Source organism: Trachurus japonicus, chromosome 11 (genome assembly GCF_045865225.1).
Source record: "Trachurus japonicus isolate A0001 chromosome 11, Traja_1.0".
NCBI classification, from domain to species: Eukaryota; Metazoa; Chordata; class Actinopteri; order Carangiformes; family Carangidae; genus Trachurus; species Trachurus japonicus.
The window spans coordinates 17069560-17091517 of NC_140917.1; the positions used below are offsets into that span (position 1 = coordinate 17069560).

At 39.9% G+C, this 21958-nt stretch overlaps 2 protein-coding genes across 2 annotated transcripts; both read left to right on the top strand.

Annotated features, from left to right (window-relative positions):
- Positions 1–321: 321 nt before the first annotated feature.
- Positions 322–5839, top strand: crabp2b (cellular retinoic acid binding protein 2, b). Its single transcript, XM_085791341.1, has 4 exons — positions 322–542; positions 3757–3935; positions 4277–4393; positions 5482–5839. The coding sequence occupies exons 1-4, from the start codon at positions 461–463 to the stop codon at positions 5530–5532; spliced, it is 429 nt and encodes a 142-aa protein (XP_085647467.1). The 5' UTR covers positions 322–460; the 3' UTR covers positions 5533–5839.
- A 5242-nt stretch (positions 5840–11081) lies between these two features.
- On the top strand, positions 11082–21511 carry scamp3 (secretory carrier membrane protein 3). Its single transcript, XM_085791343.1, has 9 exons — positions 11082–11624; positions 11945–12025; positions 14737–14853; positions 15804–15924; positions 17002–17130; positions 18778–18937; positions 19186–19287; positions 19413–19530; positions 20529–21511. The coding sequence occupies exons 1-9, from the start codon at positions 11571–11573 to the stop codon at positions 20676–20678; spliced, it is 1032 nt and encodes a 343-aa protein (XP_085647469.1). The 5' UTR covers positions 11082–11570; the 3' UTR covers positions 20679–21511.
- Positions 21512–21958: the final 447 nt, after the last annotated feature.

The window sequence follows — 21958 nt, forward strand, 5'->3', positions numbered from 1 at the left end:
AGTTGGATTGTTTTTCCCCCCCCAATTGCTTAATTACTTATTTACTCACTTTGCTATTTTCTCGACTTCTTGTCAAATAACTGGAGCTAACATGGCACCAGCTTATAAAACAATTAACACCTTTTATTATTACTATACGCATCAACATCAAAGGACTTACTGGAAGTGCATTTTCCAGCTCGTATCCAAATCTTTCACCATGCTGACAGAGGTGGAGGGTACAGAGAAGGAGTCCGGGGGGAAAGTCCCTCCCTGCCACCGGCCTCAGCATTGGCTGGATCGGCCTCAGATCCGAGGAGAGCTGTGAGCCAATGAATGGAGGCGCAGATGCAGGCAAGAGGAGGCGGCTTTACAAACCGGGCAACGAGAGAGAGGGACAGACCAGACATCTACCGGAGAGTCTGCGGTCAGAGCCGGCGTCTTATCTGCCTACATCATCTCTGCAGCTGCTTGTGTTGAAATGGAGACGAAAGTCACAGATTTCTCAGGAAAATGGAAAATGAAATCTTCGGAAAATTTCGAGGAACTTTTGAAAGCACTGGGTGAGTTATTATGGATTAGGGGGGGAATTATAATGCAGCCTTTGCGCATCAATGGATGGATCACAGGAAAGAAAAGTGCTCTTGTGCTCTAATACAAGAGAGGAGAGGGTGGCATTCAGTGCATGAAAAGAAAAAAAACCTCAAACTTTGCAAGTTAAGAGTCAGGCTGTATATTGTTTATCTGCTTTATCATTAACCATTTGGTTCCATTGTTAAAATGCAAAAAGGATAAAGGAAGGGAAGAGATGCATCTCCCTTACAAAGACCTGTCAATCATTTTGTCAGTGGCATTATCAGCTGGAAATCCACTTGGCTTATAGGGGTCAGCTGGAAGACCGAAGTGTCTCTCTGTGGTTAAATTGGTTTTTCTCCTCCTGCCCTGCTCATATGCTCCCCGGCCGGGAATGTGTCTTCTTGTTAAGGTACATGAGGCTGAACAGGTTCCAGGTCTGAGTCCTCTTTGGGGAGAACAGGAGAGAGAGAGAGAGAGAGAGAGAGGTCAGACGAGGGCCAGCCAGTGGCATCCATTAAAAATTCGAAGACAAATAGCCTGTGGAGGAATGTTAGATTAGACTCATCTGAAGCAGGGTCCTCCTCATGCGGTTGTAATTAGAGCCAGTGTAAACGGAACTAAGCCTCGACATGGGCCCCAACAGCCAGTCGGCTCTGAGAATGACTTTCCTTCACTGCCCTGGGCCTCCCTGACCCAATCTGGGTCTCTCTCTCTCTTCTCGCTCTGTGTGTGTGTGTGTGTGTGTGTGTGTTGCCTCTAGTACCACTGCATGAGCAAATATGGTCTGAATTGAATCTGATTTGTCAGATAGTCCTGGTCTCTCTGAAGCCGCAGTCTAACTCACATAAATAATCACTAAAACCCAAGAGGTCACCGCAACCGGGCAGTTTGCAATTGTTTTACATTTATGAAACATCACCTCACATCTCTTCTGATCCAGGACGTAGATGTTGATATAAGTTGTACTTTTCACAAATGAGACTATTAGGCCAGGTTACACCTCTCTGCTTCACATATAGTATACAGTATGTGCTTTCTCTTGTTCCACAAATCCATGTTGAACTGTTGAAAAGGCCTTCCGGTGCCAGGTTGGCCCATGGGTCTTGCATGGGGCCACTCACCCAAGGGGTTGGGGGTGTTTGAAGTTACTTAGCACTTCTTGTTCGAAAGTCAATCAAACAAATACAGAGGGAAAAAAGACAGACACAAGCACTAATAGATGCAAAGTTGATACAACAGTACACACACACACACACACACACACACACACACACACACACACAATAAAATATATAGCCTACACAAAAAAGAAGAAATGCAAAACTTTCACAAAGATGAAAAAACAAGTAAATAGATGCCAAATGACTATACAAGACGACAACTAACTAAGTACAACTACCACAGAGCCACACAGTGACCAAAGCAACAAAAAATATAACCACAAGAAGATGCAAATCAATGATTAAGAAATGCAATATGCTCCAAATCTGCACTTCTATCCATAAGGGGAAGGCTTCATGCATAGCTGTTTTTAAATGTCAGTATGTCACCATTGATCATCCCAATGAAAGGACTGCTTTCTTTTCACTTCCACATGAGGCAGAAACAGAATTAAAGTTTATGGAACCACTTATCACAAATTAATTTTTTATTGTCCCATTATTGTTGTGTTACAACATCAAACAAAACATCTTTATTGCAGCTGTGAAGAGATGAACCCTCAAACTATGAAAGGGTAAACAAGCACCCTGCTTCATCAGAGTTCTGGCTGACAACACGCTGAGTGGATAATCACTGACTTGAAGCTTTGTATCTTTGGTGGTCTTTGGTTTCTGCACTTCAGATGGTCGAGAATGTGTTTCATCTGTCGTTGTGCAATACGACTTTAATGGTCGCACTAATAAGCCTTTTAAAGGACCAAAGAATTTGTCTTCGAAATCCATAGCAGTGGTTTTGCATGACATCCATCCATCAGTACATTAGATATCCTGCTGATCCTTTGAGCGTCACGGGGGGTTGGAGCCAATCCCAGGTGACATTAAACGATTAAGCAAATCACATATGCTCCACATTACTGGCAACCATTTGCTGAGACATACCGTAAAGTCTGCCTGGAAACCAAGAAGTTAATCAAAATGACAATCCGTCCTTGTGTTTGTTATTTTGTGTGGTCAAAAAAGTTTTATTATTATTGAATGGTAATGCAGCAGCACAGCAGGCTGCGTAAAAAAAGGCGTCGCATTCACAGCTTTCGTCCAGGAAAACAAAACTGAGGAGACGCATTATAAGTAAATATGGGTTTTGGGAAAAGCAGGAAAGAAGTTGGCTGTGACTTGCATTATAAAGGCTGATGTGTGGCTGGTGACTCTCAGATATCGGATGACACGATTTTATTGAACGCCAAGCAAAGAAATAAATTCCCTGCTTGTATTGCATTCCCACATATAGTGATCATATAACATCAAAATTCACTTTGACAGATTAGCCACCTAAGGTCAACTTCGGAGTGGTGCATATTACCCTATACAGTTTATAACATGGTTAGGTTAATGATTCCCCAAACACAAATGTAACATTGAATTTCCATATACAGTATGAAATATATGTACATACGGTATATAAATTAAAAACTGTCATATATAGAATAGTGATATATTAAACCTAGTAGATATTGGAACAATTGTGTATAGGCCTAGTGATATATATAGGATCATTGCTTATACATAAACATATATCTTTTATGTAATAAATGTTTATGTAGACACAGGGAGAACATGCCACAAAATGAACCCAGAACCTTTTTGCTGAAAGGCAAAAGAGCTCACCACCATCCCACATGATTAAATGTTGTTTAAAAACATTTCAAATATAAATTATACGCGTAGGCTCTACAGTTTTTCTTTGAATACATACATATATGTTATAAAATTATAACTTTATATATCCAGTAGATGAGTGTGATAATAATATCTCCCATTACATGTGACATATAATGTATTACATTTTCTTTTCTTTTCTTTTCTTTTTACCAATACAGAACCACTCCTATGTGTCTTTATTCACAGCTGTATACACTTTACACTCACCGCCAACCAACCCAGGCGTTACTTTAACCACAGCTTCCAGTTTAATATTTCGTCTGTGTGTGTGTGTGTGTGTGTGTGTGTGTGTGTGTGTGTGTGTGTGTGTGTGTGCGGTCAGGTGTGAATGTGTTTCTGAGGAAGATAGCAGTGACAGCCGCCTCCAGCCCAGCGGTGGAAATCACCCAGCAGGGAGAGAGTCTGTCAATCAAGACGTCCACCAGCGTCCGCACCACCCATGTCTCCTTCACCGTGGGTCAGTCCTTCAACGAGGCAACAGTGGACGGACGTCCCTGCACGGTCCGTAACCCCTTCTACTTCTCATATGAACATTCTTGTGTAATGTCAATGAATGCATTCCTGCATTTGGCCAAGGACAGCACAACCAGCCACGGACGAAACATATGGAAATGATTTCAGTGCAACTCCAGAGTCGGTCCTGGTGATAGTGCATGGATCTGTTATTCATTCCTTCATGTTGAGTGAGTGGTGAAGGACAAACCATAAAAATGTTCTGGTGTGCAGCTCTCGGTACACTGAGCTTCAGATATGATGAGGCCCCTACTTTGCAATAACTTGAGTGGCCAAATCACTTAAGTTATGTTTATTATTAATATTCTTCCTTCTCTGAATCCCTGCAGAGTTTTCCAAAGTGGGAGACAGACAGTAAGATCAGCTGTGAACAGACTTTACAGAAAGGCGATGGGCCCAAGACGATGTGGACCCGAGAGCTGACCAATGACGGAGAACTGATACTGGTAATTTTTGTGTAGGCTACAGCAGACACTTTAAAACATAATAACTGTCTATTCTCAGGTCAAGTGTTTAAAAGTTGCCACACTTACTTATAGGTCGTAAAACATGACTAAAGTTGTGTCCCAAATCACTATTGAGATGTCTACGCCACGATTCATGATGCATTGTAGGATATTATGAGTTTACAATATATTATGTACAACAATGCTACATTTGCACAGCAGGCTATGGCAAACTCTCTGTAGGGAGTGGTGAGTGAGTTCAGATGCAGCTTTAGAGTCCACAGTCATGCTAGCAGCACTGTGAAGGCATACCCAGCATAGCAGTGCTATGATCAAATGCTAAATGCTAATATCAGCATGTTAACTAACTTGGTGGTAACACCATAAAAATAGCAAACTTAATTCATACTAAAAAGTCAACACTTGGCATAAGTATCTAAGAACAATGTATAGGAACACCTCCAAGTAAAACTAATTGGTAGTTTTTCCATAGGGCAGCTATTTGCATGAATCTTGCATCATCACATTTGGCTAAAAGCCACATGATGACAATGGACAAAAAGTAAAAGAATCAAAGCCAATTGAAATTGTCCCTGGAGATCCATAAATATCTGTACAAAGGTTCATGGCAGTTCATTCAACAGTTTCTGAGACTTCAGTCTGAACCGAAGTGGTGGAGTCATCAACATTGCTCTGACTTGAACAATGCAGTTAGTGTGGGTAGAAATATCTGGCTGGTGTTTATTCTTCTTTTCACTTTTGCTCTGTAGTTCACCAGAAAACTCACCTTGTGGGAAAAATAAAGTTAAAGAAAAAAAAAACCCAATTCAATTGCTTTTACAAATTGGAGGGTCTTTCTCATGAGTCTAGGAGCTATTTTAAAAAAGTGTCAAATGGGAGGATTTTTCAACAAAACAATATTCTCCATCATTTTTTATTTTATTTTAATGATTAATTAAGCATTATTTATTCATCGTTACACACCATTTATTAACGTAAAACATACACCCAGTAGGCTATAAAGGGTGCCTCATTACAACAGGGTACCAAAAGTTTAATCTGTCCTGTTGTTGCTGTTTTTCTTTCAGACAATGACCGCTGGCGATGTTGTGTGCACCAGAGTTTATGAGAGGGAATGAGGACGTGTTTTGCAAGACTGTCATACAATACTCCTGTTTTGTGTCTCATGCATGGTTTACATTTACTTGCCTAGTTTTCTTCTTTTTCATCCTACTTGCAGCCAGTCAGATGTTGGTCAGATTTTTTGCTGGAACAGCTTCAGTTTATACAGTAGTATGAATGTATGTTTGTACAATTACCTTTTATAACACCAAAGCTAATTCTTCTTCTATATGTACCATATAGAAATGTCACACATTCCTCTTTTTAAAAAAAAAATTGCAGTGTCTAAATCCTTTTTCAAGATGCCGATAAACTGTTTTATATGAATTTGTGTTTGATGATTCCTTTCCAAGTACTCCGTCTTTATGCTGCCTCCTCCCTGCACCTCCTATTCCCATGTCAGCCATCCGCAGATCACTTTACATCGCTGTCTGTCATTCATCCCCTGAATACGCTGATTATTCCGCACCCTTTCCCTCCTCCATCTTTCCATTTGCAATCCTACCTTGTCCTCTGTATGCTCTCTGTCATCATTGCACACTACAATATATACTCAATTAGTTTAAAAAACCCCCGAAGACAATTCATATTTTACAAACCCCGCTTTGAGAGACATTTTGGCAAAGATGGGGAGGGGAAACTGGGAGTGGAAAGGAAAATGAGGGCGGGAAAGAGAGAGGGCAGCCATGAGAAAATGATTTCATAGCATCAGGAGAAGGTTCTACTTGTTATTCTCCCTCTTCCAGCTGTACCTACTTACAGAATGAGCTCAATAAAAAATCCCCCCACTTTTTTTCTTTTTTTCTGGGTTTGCACAAAGTGTTAAGTGACTTCCTCTTACACTGTGCAAGCAGATCTCCAGCTGTCCTTTCTCAAAATGCCCTTTTCAACATAATGGATGCAAAACAAAACATGCAAATACAAACTGAGACGTGAAGAAAGAGCAACATGTGCCAAAAAGTGACAGAAAATAAAGTCAACAAAACCTCAACCATATAGTTCAGACTGAGACAGGACTCACCTGGCTGTGAAAAATGAAAAATGGAGGGGTGGGGGTCTTTAAGGCGCTTCCTGAGGAGAGCACTGCGTTGGTTCACAAGCAGTGATGGTTTTTCCAGGTTTTCAAACATGGTGCAGACAAGCGCCCCAGAAAAATGCTTCCCAGTTTATACACACAGTGCTGAGCAAGCAGCATGAGCCGCTGGGGCCTCCTCCTGTATGAACCCTCTCAATAACCTCACAGAGTAAGTGTGTGTGTGTGTGTGTGTGTGTGTGTGTGTGTGTGTGTGTGTGTGTGTGTGTGTGTGTGTGTGTGTGTGTGTGTGTGTGTGTGTGTATGAATCAGTAGTGGAAATATGTACCAAAAAAGGAGGCAAGAAAATTTTGAATAAACAAAGTGACAAAGATATTTTAGACATGTTGTGAAATGTTGGATAATTGGACCTCTTTTGCAGTTATACATGGCCATCTGAGAAGGGCTCAGAGAGGAAGGAAATTTCTCTTTGGGGGTTCATCTGCTATCCCCAAACCAGGAGTGAAGGGTCACAGGCCATTTAAAAAAAAAAAAAAAAGTAAAATCTTAATCCATGGATGACTGCTGTCAAATAAATGAAGTAAAAGGTGGTACAAGTTTGAAAGGGAAATCAAGTATAAGCACCTCAGCATTAATCTTAAGCATGGTATTTGACTGAAGGTATATACAGTATATAATCACTTTTCCACCACAGATCTGCAAAAAGTTTGTGTCTGCATCGAGAACGAAAAGATTAATGTGTGACCAAGTATGCACGGCTTACACAACCTCACTTCCATCAAATCAACAAGCTTTTATGGCTCCCAGGCAAGTATGTTTTCAGTGGTCTCAGTAGAAACCCAATTTATTATGTAACCACTCATCAAAACCACAACTCTTTAACTACATTCTGGAGGGGACGGATGGCTCCTCCCTATTTGCACAATAAGAAAACTTTCATCACACACACATGTAGAAAACACAAGACGCCTGATCCTGACTCAATGACCCCTTTGACTAATAGTTGTTACCCTCAGAGGAGCAGCAGGCTAAACCACCCAGTCCCAGGTCGCTTTCCAACACAACTCTCTATGCCAGTTCATTCCTCAGGCAGTGATGTCATGGAGACTTGCATTGCTCGATTGGCTAAGGAATGCCTGCGGTTTCAGGACTGCAAGGCACCTAAGTCCAGCACCTGAACCGGGGCCATCTGGACCAGCCGTGACCGGGACCGTCAGAGGAAATGATGAGTCACAGGAGGAGTCGGCTGACAAACACAGATGATCCTAGATGAAGAGTATAAAGGCAAATCAATAAGCGAAGCCTGGTTATGTGATATGTGCTACCTCAGCCCCAGTAGTTCAACTAAAAAAATAAATAAAAGAAAAAAGGTTTCAGTAATTACTTGATCTATTGAGGCTGTCAAAATGGCTGCTATGATTCTTTCAACACAGGTTTCTCTGCTTTAAATCTCTGGTTGTCTTGATCTTTTAATCATAGCCTACTTTAAGGGTGTTTTTATGATGCAGACACTCATTAAACACCTTTAATGTTGCTTTTCCATCATTATAAAAAGAAATGTTGCAACTTCATCTTTTTTTCCTTTAATGAGACACTTTTTTTGATGTGTTGGATTCAATCTTCACTCTTTGTTCTTTCAGTAACCAGCAGCCCATGTGTGTCTTCCTCTTTCACTTTCTAAGGCCTTTGTTTATTCATCCTGCATCCTAAACCTGATGCACACAGTGATGTGATAGTCAACCCCCTGAACTGCCACGTCCTCCTCTGTCTAGTCGAGTTGTTTCCTGTTTTATTTTGAAGTTCAGTGTCATGTCTTCCTGTGGTCTCATCCTGTGTCTCACCTGGGTTGGTTCCCCCACCATGTGCCTTGTTTCTCCTTGTGTAGCTATTTAATCTCTGTGTTTTCCATTGTCCTCTGAGTAGAGTGTGTGCTCTGTCTTCTCATGTTACTGCCCAGAGTTTTGTATTCAATAAATAGCACCATACCTGCTCCAGAGTCTGAGTCTGCAGCCTTGGGTCCATCTACAAACCTTCTCCCTGGCATGAACCTCCTTAGTGATATTTAATAAAAGAGCAGTCACGTGACCTGATTCTTCCTTTTAAGTGACAGGTTCACATGGAGACAGACAGTGACAGGGCATCCTGGTCCATACAGTTGCTGATACCCGAGGCCAAAGTCTCGGATTGGCCAACGATTGCTGACTCATCCACCAGTTCTCCTTCAAACATGGATGTCAAGAAACATCATCATGGCTGCTGTATCAGAGTGATTCACTGAGATCTCACCCTCTTCATCATGCCGGTCTCCAAACAAACCCGGGAACGTTGCCAAGTCTCTTGTATAAATCAAAAGGGATTTGAGCTTGAATTTGAGTTTATAGTGTTGCCAACTATTTTCAGTGGAAATGGAAACTTCGATTTGTCATGCAAATTTATTTTACAGGTTTATAAACTTTGTTTTTTTAATTCAACTACAAACCGGCAATTTGATTATCCTAGTTTACAGGTTCAACAGGTTTAGATTGTTTTGATCCCAGTTTGGTCCGGGACCACCTACGATAATTTCATGTCATAACCTCGCATATTTTGCCAGTTAAATAGCAACAAATAGTTACAGTGTGTGATTGTGTGGTTGTGCAGAAGGTTGAGAAATGTAATCTGAAAAAAAAAATGAAGGTAAGCCTCTATCTGAGTTGAGTTTCTATTTTTTGATTCAGACCAATCTTTTCTCTCTTTTGTCTTTTTCATACATTAGTTTTTTGACAAATTGATTAATCATTTGTGTGCTGTTATATAATATATTTTCACTTGTTCATTGGACAATGTTTAAATTCCATGGTCATTTCTTTTGTTTCTTGTATGAATATGTATTTAGATCATTTAATGAAAACAAGCACTTGTGATTTGTCTTTGTGCAATAAAACATAACTGACAACAAAGAGAAAGGGGTCATGACATTTTGTACCCACTCACATGTTTCTGTACTGAAGAAAAGTTTTGTGCCATTTCCAGTGAGCCATTTTAGATTAAGAGAGCGAATTGGGTATTTATGCGGCTGGTCGGCATGTATACAGGTCTGTATACTGTAAGTGCATGTGAGACAGTTTAGCCTATGTGTTTATAATGAAATCATATGACTGCCCTCACCCATGTGACCCCATGTGACTTGTTGGAGAAGAGAATGAACAGACTGGATTGTACAGGGGCATTGGCGTATGAAATGAGTATGAATTAGTGAAGCTGAGGGTGTAATCCGTCCTGCTGCAGGTCAACCTGTTGCTGCATGTCCATACAGTTTATGGGCTAAGGTAGGCCTACAAAGAAAAACCTATAATGTGGTCTGGTGCTGCAACCATGGCAGGATCAAAGAGACTGTGACTGTGCCATGATATTAACCATAAGAAACTCACATTTACTGTAATAGGCCTAACACTGGTAGATAAAGGATTGATGAACCAATTACTCAAATTTAGCAAAGGTTCAGTAAAGGTGATGAAACACAAGTAGGCCTATAATAATAAAAAAAGATGTTTCTTTTGCATTAAAAAAAAAACTGATGCACCTTTACAGTTGCCAGTGGTTTATCCCACATCTGTACTGAAAATAGCATCTACTGTAGCAGAAAAGTGGGAAAACAGCTCTTCCAAGGCTCATGAGTGACATCTACTGGAGAAGGAGAGAGTTCATTTAAAACAACACAACATGACAATTGAATGAGTTCTCTTGTGTACAAAAGGAGTTGTGTTTATTTAGGCCTAAGTGTAGCTCACCAAAACAAACAGCCTGTATCCTTCTTGCACACATTTGAATTGTATCCTCTGCATATGTCCTGTCAAAAACAGCTTACTGGTATTTTAAATCCAGCGCTGTTTATATACATGGTTTGCCCATTAGCTTGTGGTCTTCATTCCTGCCCTTGCAGCATTTCCCAGTCACCCAGTGTGCACATGCATGTGCATCCTTCCTCAGGCACCTGCATTAGATCAGGAAAAGGTGGACTCATTTCTAGAAAAATAGCTCCACATAGCATCACTGGAGGGCTGAAACTCCACAGGGAACAGCAGTTACATAAACATAGAGCCAGAATGAGATGCTGTCTTTAACCTGCAGCAAAACCATGATGATGTTAACCTTGCTCAGTGCCGCTTTCTAATAGGCCTCTAAAAGATAATAATGACAAAAAAGGAAAATAAAATAAGATAAAATGAACAAACTTCAACATCAGGCAGTATTTTATTTAGATACAGTAATGCAATACAGTATCACTTTCTAATGTGCCACCATATTACAGAATTATTAATACAAGCTTTACCACAAACTTGCATTTGCAGGTTTATTTCATTAAAATAAAATGTTTTTAATTCTATTTCAATGTGTTATAGGCTTTATACAGTCTATGGTAATCAATTCCCTTAAAGAAACATGTTGAAACAAAAAATAAAATGAAATAAAATGAAATAAAATGAAATAAAATGGTCCGGGCGTGGCCCCGCCCCCGTGAGGTCCACGTGTTTCTCTGCCGCAGCAGCTGTCACATGACCTCGGCGAGCGGTTACTTCCTGAGCCTCCGTTGTTTTTCTGCGTTAGAGAGAGAAAAAAAAATTAGGAATCAGTTTAAATCTGCGACACAACAAAGCCGCAAGGCAGAGGCAGAGAGTCGGGCCTGAAGAGGCAGGGCCGCCGCGGAGCAGCCGTCGACCTGTCGGTGACGTTACGTCGTGTTCACCTGCCAACGTTACTGCTGCTGTTCCAGCTGCTGTTCCAGCTGTTGTCTCTCTCTCAGACATGGTGACCGGACGGAGGAGGGGCGAGAAGACGAAGCTGCTCCAGTGAATAAAACCGAAACGAGCCGCTCGTCTGAAGAAAACCAGCAAACACAGCGTGTATCGGAGAGAAGACAGCTGCTGCCGCTGCTGTTTTGTTTCCTCTTTCTCTAAAAAAAAAAAAAACTAGCCGGAAGTGGTGGCTACTGGGCATTAGCTGTGGTTTCAGAAACGACCACCCATCCTCAACAACAACAACATGTCTAAATACACGAGCTTCCCAGAGCCGGCGGATGACCAGAACCCGTTCCAGGTGGGTGTTATGAAATAAAAGCTAAATTTAGCCTCGTGGTGTGTGTGTTTGATGGATGAAAGTGACTGATGCTGCTCTGCTGTGTAATAACAGGCGTGTTGCCGCTCATGTGACATGTTGTGGCTGTTTCTGGGCCTGTCTGCCCCTCACTAATCTCTGCCCACTTGTAGCTCTTATCCATAATGGACACATTAGTGATAAGCAAAAAATAAATAAATAAATAAATAAAGATTAATGTTCCAGGAGGTCAGTGTTAATCTACTGCCTATCTGACTGAAATAACTGATTTTGTTTTGTTTTGTTGTGTTGTTGTGCTACAGGACCCTGCAGTGACTCAACACAGCAGCAACACAGGATATGCCACACTGGACCTTTACAATCCATTTGATAACACAACAGGAGTGAGCATTTTCTATTTCTCACCTAGCCTATACATATATACAGCTGTGGAAAAAAAATAAGAGACCACTCTCACAAATGTTTCTTAAAGGGATAGTTCAACATTTTGGCAAATTGGCCCATTGCCATAATCCCTATAGTCATAGCAGTAGGTTCCTTACCTTTAAAGGTGTACAGAAAAGAAAATTGAATTTGAGCCCACTCTGGGTCATAAAATTAGTGTAATAACTCATCTATCAGACGATGTAGGCCAAACTTTGTGCAAAATTCTATTTTTGAGTAAATCCGTGATGAAAGTGTGTATTTTAGTGTAGTTTTTTTTTTCGTATTGGATAATGCAGGCGCACGGATTATACGTCAGCCTGTACACGATTCACTAGCCACTGATATTGGATCCGTAATCCGTCATTCAAACGTCTGAGACACGCACACACACACGGAGCTCGGTCTCGCCCCAAACTTTGAATATCCCGCCCGCTCGATAACGACCAATCAAATTCATTTTCCTTACTCGGGTAAACTCGTGTTGCAGCTCGTGACAACTCGGCGCGACAAACGGGACAAACGGCCATTTCTGTACACCTTTAATTGTCGGTGCAAGCTATTTTTAGAACGGCGGAGCAGAGCCACGAGCTGCTCAGAGCTACGCTACGGAGGCTAATGGGATTTCTTGGTTTCCCTCATCAAACTCATCAAATACACAATCCAACAACTCCAAAACGCTCTTGTGGACAAGTTGTGACCTGCACATTCACCACGCTATGAGATAATAACAGAACGTTACGAGACAGAGTTGTTTTCGAGGCAAATGCAGAGGCTGCTTGCCGAAAAACTGCCTCCGACGGGAACACGCATCAGCGGTTTTGCATGAATTTACCTCTAAAACAACTCTGTCTCCTAACGTTCTGTTATTATCTCATAGCGTGGTGAATGTGCAGGTCACAACTTGTCCACCAGAGAGTTTTGGAGTTGTTGGATTGTGTATTTGATGAGTTTGATGAGTGAAATCAAGAAATCCCATGAGCCTCCGTAGCGTAGCTCTGAGCAGCTCGCAGCTCTGCTCCACCATTCTAAAAATAGCTTGCACCGACAAATAAAGGTAACGAACCTACTCCTAAAACAATTTGCCAAAATGTTGAACTATCCCTTTAAAAGCATCTCTACATGTATGACAGTCGTTCTTTTCTTTTCTGTTTAAAATACCAACACAAACACAACTCATTCTGCTTAATGAGACACTGATTAGGTCATCACCTGAACCACATCTGACTTTATAGGAAGATTATAAAAAACACTGCTGGGATTAAACATTGACATTATCCCACAAAAACTGATTTATAAACTCTTCCTGAGTTAAAATATTCTTGCTGTGTTGTTTAGGAATAAATATGAACATGTTTTCTTTGCATTATTATTATTATTCAAGGTCTGAAAAGACTTGATATTTTTTGTTATTTAGACTAGTTTAGTCATTTTCAGCCAATAAAAGCTCTAAATGACAATATTTTTATTTCAATTTTGGGAGAAATGTTGTCGGTAGTTGATAGAATAAAACAAAAAACAAAAAATTTATTTAATTTTACTCAAACACATAGGCCTACCTATAAATAGTAAAACCAGAGAAACTGATCATTTTGGGAGTGGTCTCTTTGGGAGGGGTCATTTAAAATAACTAACTAAGCATCTTTCAAATACTTTCTTGCAGTTTAGATTACCATTCTCCAGGTTTGCTGTGGGGTAATTTGAGCTGACAATATGGAAACACAAGGATGCAAATTGTAGCCAGATAATCAGATTTAATTGCCATTTTAGTTTAATGTTTCTTATTTCATTTTGCTTCCTACAGTTGGCTGCAGACAACAGGGTTGTTATCTGCTATAAAAAAATAAAACAAAAACAAAAACATGTGGATGCATATAAAGAAAAACATGTGATGTGATTATGTTGTTTTTAAGTTAATTATGTAGATGGAGCTGTCAGTAGTACTAGGGGTCCATGGTCGGATCAAAACCTCTGTTTGAAGATGCTTCTAACAATTTTTCTTTGCTGGAAAATCAACTAGCAACTAGGAAATGATGCAAAATAACTATGAAGTGATAATGATGATGACAAGTTATTACAAAGTGTGATAGTTTTGTGTTTCTTCGTTGTAATTCTGTGTCTTTGTAATCAAAAACACAAATTGTGACGACAAAGACACACACACAGACATCAGACTGCTTCTGCGTGTCGTTTGTGTCTCTTTCAATTTTTTGGTTTTCATCATTGTTATCATATAGTTTGTTTTTTTTATAGTTATCACTTTAATCACAAACCACACAGCTCAGTTGCATGATGTAGGCCACAATCAAGTAATTTTTGTTGCTAGGGAACAGCTTGGGTCATAGTTATGGGCTGTGTCACTGGAGTTCTGTTGCTAGGAGACCACTTGGGTCTTCTACATGTACTTCCTGTTGGTTGTTGTTGTTCATAAATGTTTTTTTTAGGCCTACCCAGAGCGATTGTTATATCAGTCGCTCTGGGCCTACCTACCTACCTACCTACTCATATTATCAATACATTTAAAAAAGATAAAAATATATTCATCCAGTGTCCAGCCCCTCCCTCCCTGACATCACATGAAGGTTGGCTTTAGTTTACAGGTTGTGACCCGTGAGGCTTTAAGGATTTTTGACATCTGTCTTTTTTTTCTTCTTCACAAAATATTCTCCAGCCTCCGCCACCATATGAAGCCACGTCTCCCTCGGCTCCACCTGTGCCGGCGCAGACCCCGCCCAGCAGGACGACACCCACCGAGCCTCGCAACTATGGCTCCTCCTATAACTCCAAGGTAAACTGCACACACAGGCTCTGATGGAAACACACCCTGTTGTTACTGTCATGTGCACTGGTGACAAAGTCTGTCATGATGGGAGGCGCTTCTTTGGAGTTTACTGGAGATTTCTCAACCTACTCAGTTTCTCTGTGTGAAGCCGAATCCTCAAAATACATCAGATCATCAGCAGGACAGTGAATAGTCTGTTAATAAAGCGTTTTTCAGGAGACCTTTGGGTATTACGAAGGACAAAAAAACTGACATAACAGTATATAATAATAATAATAATCTTTATTGTCCACAGTGTGGAAATTTGTCTTTGGCTTCAGAAATGATCACATAAAAAACACACAGTAAATAAATAACACATCACACATAAAGATATAAATAATTAAATGCCTAAGTAAATGCAAAATGAATTCAATTTAGTAATTCAGTTTATTAAAAATGCCATTCAGTTTTTATTTCTTTCTGCATTTGTGTGTTTATTTATGTGTCCGCATGCTAATTAGGACGTGTTAGGCTTTTCCTAACATGAGTCTAAAGCAGAAGTGGTTGGAAATTATTTATTTATTTAGTTCCTAATTTCTGCCTTAATTTATCTACATTTCTGATTTGATGTATGTATTACTGTGTCTGTATGCAAGTTATGTAGGTGGTGCAAGGCAGGATTGGTTGTATTTATGTATTCTTTTATTTATTTATTTGTCCTTCATATGGGAGGACCTCTGAGTAACGTAAGCATACGCTACACTTAACCATTTTACCTACATCCAGCCCTTGTAACTTCACGTAATAGAGAAAACTTGACCTTCATCTCTTCTGGGAATCTTTCCCCCATCGGATACAGGGCCGCCTTTTACATCCTTAATCCTTTACATTATTTATGACACAAAATGCAAAGCTATCTCTTTGAAACGTGACATGGCTGATGCATCGTTTCCCATGCGTCTTTACTGTGTCAGACTGCAGTGAATGCGACCACGGCCGAGCTCCTGAGGAAGCAGGAGGAGCTGGAGAAGAAAGCCCGGGAGCTGGAGAGGAGAGAGAGGGAGCTGGAGTCACACAGCCTGGGACCGGGAGCCTGTAAGACGGGGAAGGGATGGGGAGTTAAAGACTAAAAAATATTGTCAAAAAGGGAAATCTGGTGAAATGCGTAGAATTTGTAGCTGAAACCTTTTTTTTTGTAAAATGTATAGTCTATTCATGCATTGGAGCTCTTGTTTTTGATGCTGTATCAGGATTGATATGTGATACACAGATTGTAGAGCTAACATATATGAAAACATTCATATTGCAAATCATTTTTAAAACCTATAGATGTCAAGTTGTCGCAATGACACAAGATTAACACTATTACAAACATGTATAGAAAGATTTAATCACTATTATGATTATTATAGTTGATTTTTAAGTGGTTACTAATGATTAGTATTTTTTAACAACTGTAACGTCCCTATGAGGACGTAGCTTTTATTTTTACAGCCATAGTTTGTCATTCATTACCTGTTTATACAGCAGCCTCCACTTAACGTCCGCAGGATGAGTTTCAGTTTGTGACAAATCCATTAATAAACACTCATATCTCTGTACAACATTATAATTAATAGGGGTGTGCCAAAAAATCAATTCACATAAGAATGGCAATTCTCATTTAATACGATTCAGAATCGATATAAAATGTCCCAAAATCGATTTTAAAAGAGTAAAAAGATTAATCAAATCTGCTGGCTGTCTGCCTCCATTTCCTTAGAATTTAAAAGGCTGCATGTTTAACTGCACTATTATTTAATAAAGAGGCACTTTTCATTTTGTTACAAGATGTGATATTGCTTTTATTCAACAGTTTCAACAATTCCATCTAAGCATGGATAAATGTTTAAAACTCAATAAATGTGAAAAAAGACACTTTAGTCATTCTGTCTTGCAAAGCAGACTGGAGTAGATCATGATGTTCCTTTGCACACAGATAAACTGAAGCAGAAATCATTATGAATCAAATCGTTTTGAATCGAAAATCGATTTTGAATCAAATCGTAGCCCCAAAAATCAGAATCGAATCGAATTGTGAGATAGTAAAAGATTCCCTAATAATTAATACTATTCATTGAATCCTTATTTGCTGAGGTAATCACGGCCTGTGATGTCTTCTCTCCTCCTCAGCCCGTCAGAACAACTGGCCCCCGCTGCCCTCGTTCTGCCCTGTGGGCCCCTGCTTCTACCAGGACATCAACGTGGAGATCAGCCAGCAGTTCCAGCGCACCGTCATCATCATGTACTACTTCTGGATGTGTGAGTTCCTGTTATTCGTACTCTGCTGGACCCATCGTGTAAATTCTCAGCAAAGCATTTAGTACCATACCATTATGTAATTCTACAAATGATGTGTGTATGTGATTAGAGAGAAACAACATTGTCTCTCTCTGCAGTGATTCATCAGTGGAAGCAAAAGCAGAAAGAATATGTTGAGAAACTGAATGTAGAGCTGACTCATGCCTGTGTGTGTGAGTGTGTATGTGTGTGTATGTGTGTATGTGTGTATGTGTGTACTTTCCTGTCTGGAGAACGACCCTGAGTGTTTGCACAAAGACTCTGACACTTAACTGTTAGAGTGAGGACTGTGACAGGAACAAACTGAAATCAGCGACTCTAGGAAAAGAAGAATCAGCCATCTACTACTACTACTAAATGAGGGGAACATGAAACATGAAACATGAAACAAAATAGTTTCTGCTAATCATTTCTGCAAAGTCAGCCTATATAAAACACTAGAAATTAAACTCTCTTTGCACATTTTACATTTTCAACTGAATACCACATTGATTCTTAACAAAATTAAAGCAAAAACAAGAGACATGTTTTGATTGACTGATTGATTTGTTTTATTTGAAGGTCATACACATTTTTTGTGCCCAGCCCACATGTGCTTAAAAGACACTAAACATTTAAATACATACATTCAAGAATGGCTAGCCTGTCATCTTAGAAGAAAAAACAAAACAAAAAAACAAACAAGCTTTCAAGATATACAGAACAATAAACAGTAAGTTAAAGTTAAAGTTAAGTCAAATTCCAGGCTTTATCAATGAATCTAGCCAGGGCAGAAATCTCCTCCTTAAAAAACCAACACAGCATATCATGCTCAGACATCCAGAATAAATCTGAATTCTTCATCTGGGCTTTCTCAAACAAGGACTGTCTCAGTTCGTCATACAAAGGGCATTGAAACAGAAAATGTAATTCATCTTCAACAGTATTAAGGTCACACAAAACACATAAAGGCAGCTCTTCTGGTATACCCTTATACCTCCCTACTTCAATTGCTAAAGCCAATCCCCAAGTTTCATCAAATATGGTTCTATACAATAATCTTCTTTATTTTGAAGATCATTTCTAAGCTTAAGTTTGTTGCAGATCTCCTCCTTCCATTGTTTCTCATAGAGATTAACTAGCTTTTGTTTAACTTTATTTACATTACAGTACATTGCAAAGTATTACCAAAAATATAATCCAACTCAGAAAGAGAAAATACAGTAGAAGCATCTCTGGACCAGGGAAAATTGTTGGCTCTGTCCCATTTAAAGATTTTTTTTTTGACATAAATAACATGGGTACACATGCTAGCTGGGGCTATCAATAGCGGTCCTTGGGAACGTCCTAAAAACCACCTGGAGTCTCATGGTTAGAACGACCAAAGAAAGAGCCAGAACTACGCCGAGCAGTGAGGAAAGAGAAGTGGTAACAAATCACGTCATGTTGCATCAGCCAAAATCCTGACAGACCATCTTCATCTTACGAGTGGTGGGGGGGTTGGGTTGGGGTTGGATTTGTTGTTCCAGTCCAAGGCTCTGTGTTAAAGCTGTGCACTGTTGCCTAACCGCTTCCCTTTGTGCCTTTTTTACGCTGTGTCTTCTTTAATCCGTCTTCATCAATCACCAGTCTCCACTTGCACGATGGTCTTCAACCTCGTCTCCTCCATGGCCATGTTCTTCGTTGACCCCAAAAGTGGCATTGGCCTGGGCCTGGCCATCCTGTGGGGGCTCCTCTTCACCCCCTGCTCCTTCGTCTGTTGGTACCGACCTGTGTACAAAGCCTTCAGGTGTGTACCACCTGTTACTGTTTAGAGTTTTTGTATTTGGAGTCTGGACCTTTTGTATTTTTGTAGCTGGTAGGAAACAAGATAAAGATATTATGATATAACACACACATTATACACACAACGTATATCATAAAGAAAAATAGAATATTGAACTATAGATAGATAGATAGATAGATAGATAGATAGATAGATAGATCAATGCTTGTGCTTTTGCATTTGCCTAATAATATTTTCCTTATCATCTCTAGGAGTGACAGCTCCTTCAACTTCTTCGTCTTCTTCTTTGTGTTTTTTGCCCAAGTGATCGTCTACGTCATCATGACTATCGGTATCCCTGGCTGGGGATTCAGGTAGGATTCATAACTAAAAGTAAAGTTTTGTAAAAATGTCTTCTAAATCCAGGATATTAATTGACTCTCCTCTCGCTGTCCTCCTGTCCTTCTCCCTGTTTCTGTTTATTTATTCTTTCCCTCAGTGGGTGGATTGTGAGTCTGAGCGCTCTGAATACGAGCGTCCCCGTCGGCGCCATCATGATGATAAATGCCATCCTCTTTACCGCCCAAACCGCCATGGGGGTTGTCTTGCTGAAGAAGGTGAATATATTAAAATTTGTTCACACGCAGGGGCAAACTCACAGGTAGTGACTCAAATTAGGGTTGAATTTCATGACAAGGTGTCAGTCATGCTATCCCTGCACGGACTAATTAACAGGATGTTCGGAGTAGCACCTTTTTATAAAAAAAAAAACAGAAATCCCATGGAGCATAAACTCAAGTAAGTGGGACAAAGACGGAGCCTTGTACTGTGTCTCTGCGTGTGTTTGCATGCACGTCAGCATCCTGGTTTTGAGTCTTGAGTCTGAGAAACCAGATTAGTTGAGCAAGGTGATATATTGTGATTTCTGTTTTCCCAAAAGTTTATGTTTAGAAAAACTCCCATGGCATAAAGAACGCACAAAACAAAAAGGTTTGGTAACCCTTTAATTTACAGGCCCGTTAATTACTTGTTAATGTCAAGAAATTGCCAAGAAATAACAATTAATTGCATCATAATATCTAGAAATAACAATCGATTTCATATTAACGTTGATAAATATAGCCCAGAAATAATCATCAATTGCAAGGACTTGGTGGAAAAAAAAAATTCAAAACATGAAAAGCATGTATAATCTTTTGCCTTTATGAAAATCATGACATTACTATGAAATTGACCGTTATTTCTTGGCTATTTCTTGACATTATCACATAATTAACAGCCTGTAAACTAAAGGGCTACCAACAAAAATATATGGTCTTGTTACATACATAGCCCTACAATGTATGCACTGACGATACACAGCCATAGTATGGTCCCATTTACTCATAAAAGTCAAAGGAAATATTTGTAGCCGCTCCGTACCTCGCATCTGCCTCGTCCTAACCACCTACCATGAGGCGGGCAGCAGTGAACAAATAGGGCGAAGAATAGCCACCAGATCAGGTTGTGCGTATCATTTTCACCCTCACAATGACCACGATATGATGATGATGATGATGAATTGCCACATAGTATATCAGGTGTCAACGTGTACTCTGCTCTTCCTCTGCTCCAGGTCCATAGTCTGTACAGGCAGACCGACGCCAGCTTCCAAAAGGCCCAGGCCGAGTTCGCCACCGGAGTCATGGCCAATCAGGCTGTACGCCAGGCCGCTGCCAACGCCGCCCAGGGGGCCGCCCAGGGGGCCTTCACCCAACCTCGATAGAGAGGGTCCAGAGGGGGCTAGGAGGGTAAAAAAAAGTGCAGGAGGAGGATGGAGGAATTTGGTATTTATTTCCCCACAGGTGATTAGAGTTTGATGATGGGGGGGTTGGGGGTTGGGGGGTGGGGGCTGGGTACTTTATAATTAACCCCAGGGCACGTGCATGAGACAAAGGTGGGGGTCGTCTAATTTCAAAAAATGTGTACAGAACAAGTTAGCTTTATTGCCAAACCAGGAATCAAACGTATCATAAAGTGTTGATTCAAGACGCAGAAAAAGTGGCATGAGATGTGAACTGAGAAGATGCTGCAGCTGTATGAAACTTTACCGCAGTCCTACCTAGTGTCAGCTGAATGCAGGGAAAAGTTGTTGTGTGTTGTTGTTTTTTTTTTGTTTTTTTTTATAAGAGAAGACAAAGCTGTGTGCCAAGTGGGATAATAGTACAAACGCTGGATATTTCCCGTTTTTAAATGACTCAGATGTACATTGTTTTTAGGAGGAGCCATGATCACAGAATTGGAGCTGAACACTGAAATGATGCCGTTCTAACCTTTTTGATCCATAACTGAGCGGATCAACTTTAGCCACCGCTACTTTTTGTGTTAATAAACTAACAAGTTGTTTTGTTATTATTTCAAATGAGAATGCCTATTTATCATATTGCCAAAACATTTCATACAGTACCTAAAGTTTATGTGTTGTTTTTAATTACAATATACCTGTCACTGTTCTGTTGGTGCTGCTTGTGGTTCCTATGATTATTACAGATCACTGTCTTGGTTTAAAAAAAAAAAGAAGAAGAAAGAAAATAATAAATTGTCATGCTTACACAGTCAGCCGCAGTCATTGACGTCTTGTTATTGATCAACACCAAGGTTGCAACAAAGGTTAACTTTAAAATCAGATTAAATCCTGGTTTAAATTAAATTTATTACTTATGTAATTATTTATTTAATTTATTTAACTTTATTTTTGATAGGGACACGCGTATGCATATTGATTAACTTCTCTTTAGTTCAGTTTTTATAGTAACACTTTCCTTTACTAGACTGAGTTTAGCTAATATGAAATGGTGCAACATTGCTTGTGTTTTTTTTTTTTTTAACTTGAATTACCTCTTTTTAAACTTTGTTTTACTCAATTCTGATGATCTCAGATTAAATTAAGCCTTGTTGTTGCCATCTTTCCTAAAAACTCATGCTGCAGACAACAACACCCACACCAGGAGGTCCGCTAATTATCATCTCCCATCACACCATCTTCCCTAGCAGATGGAGTCTCCT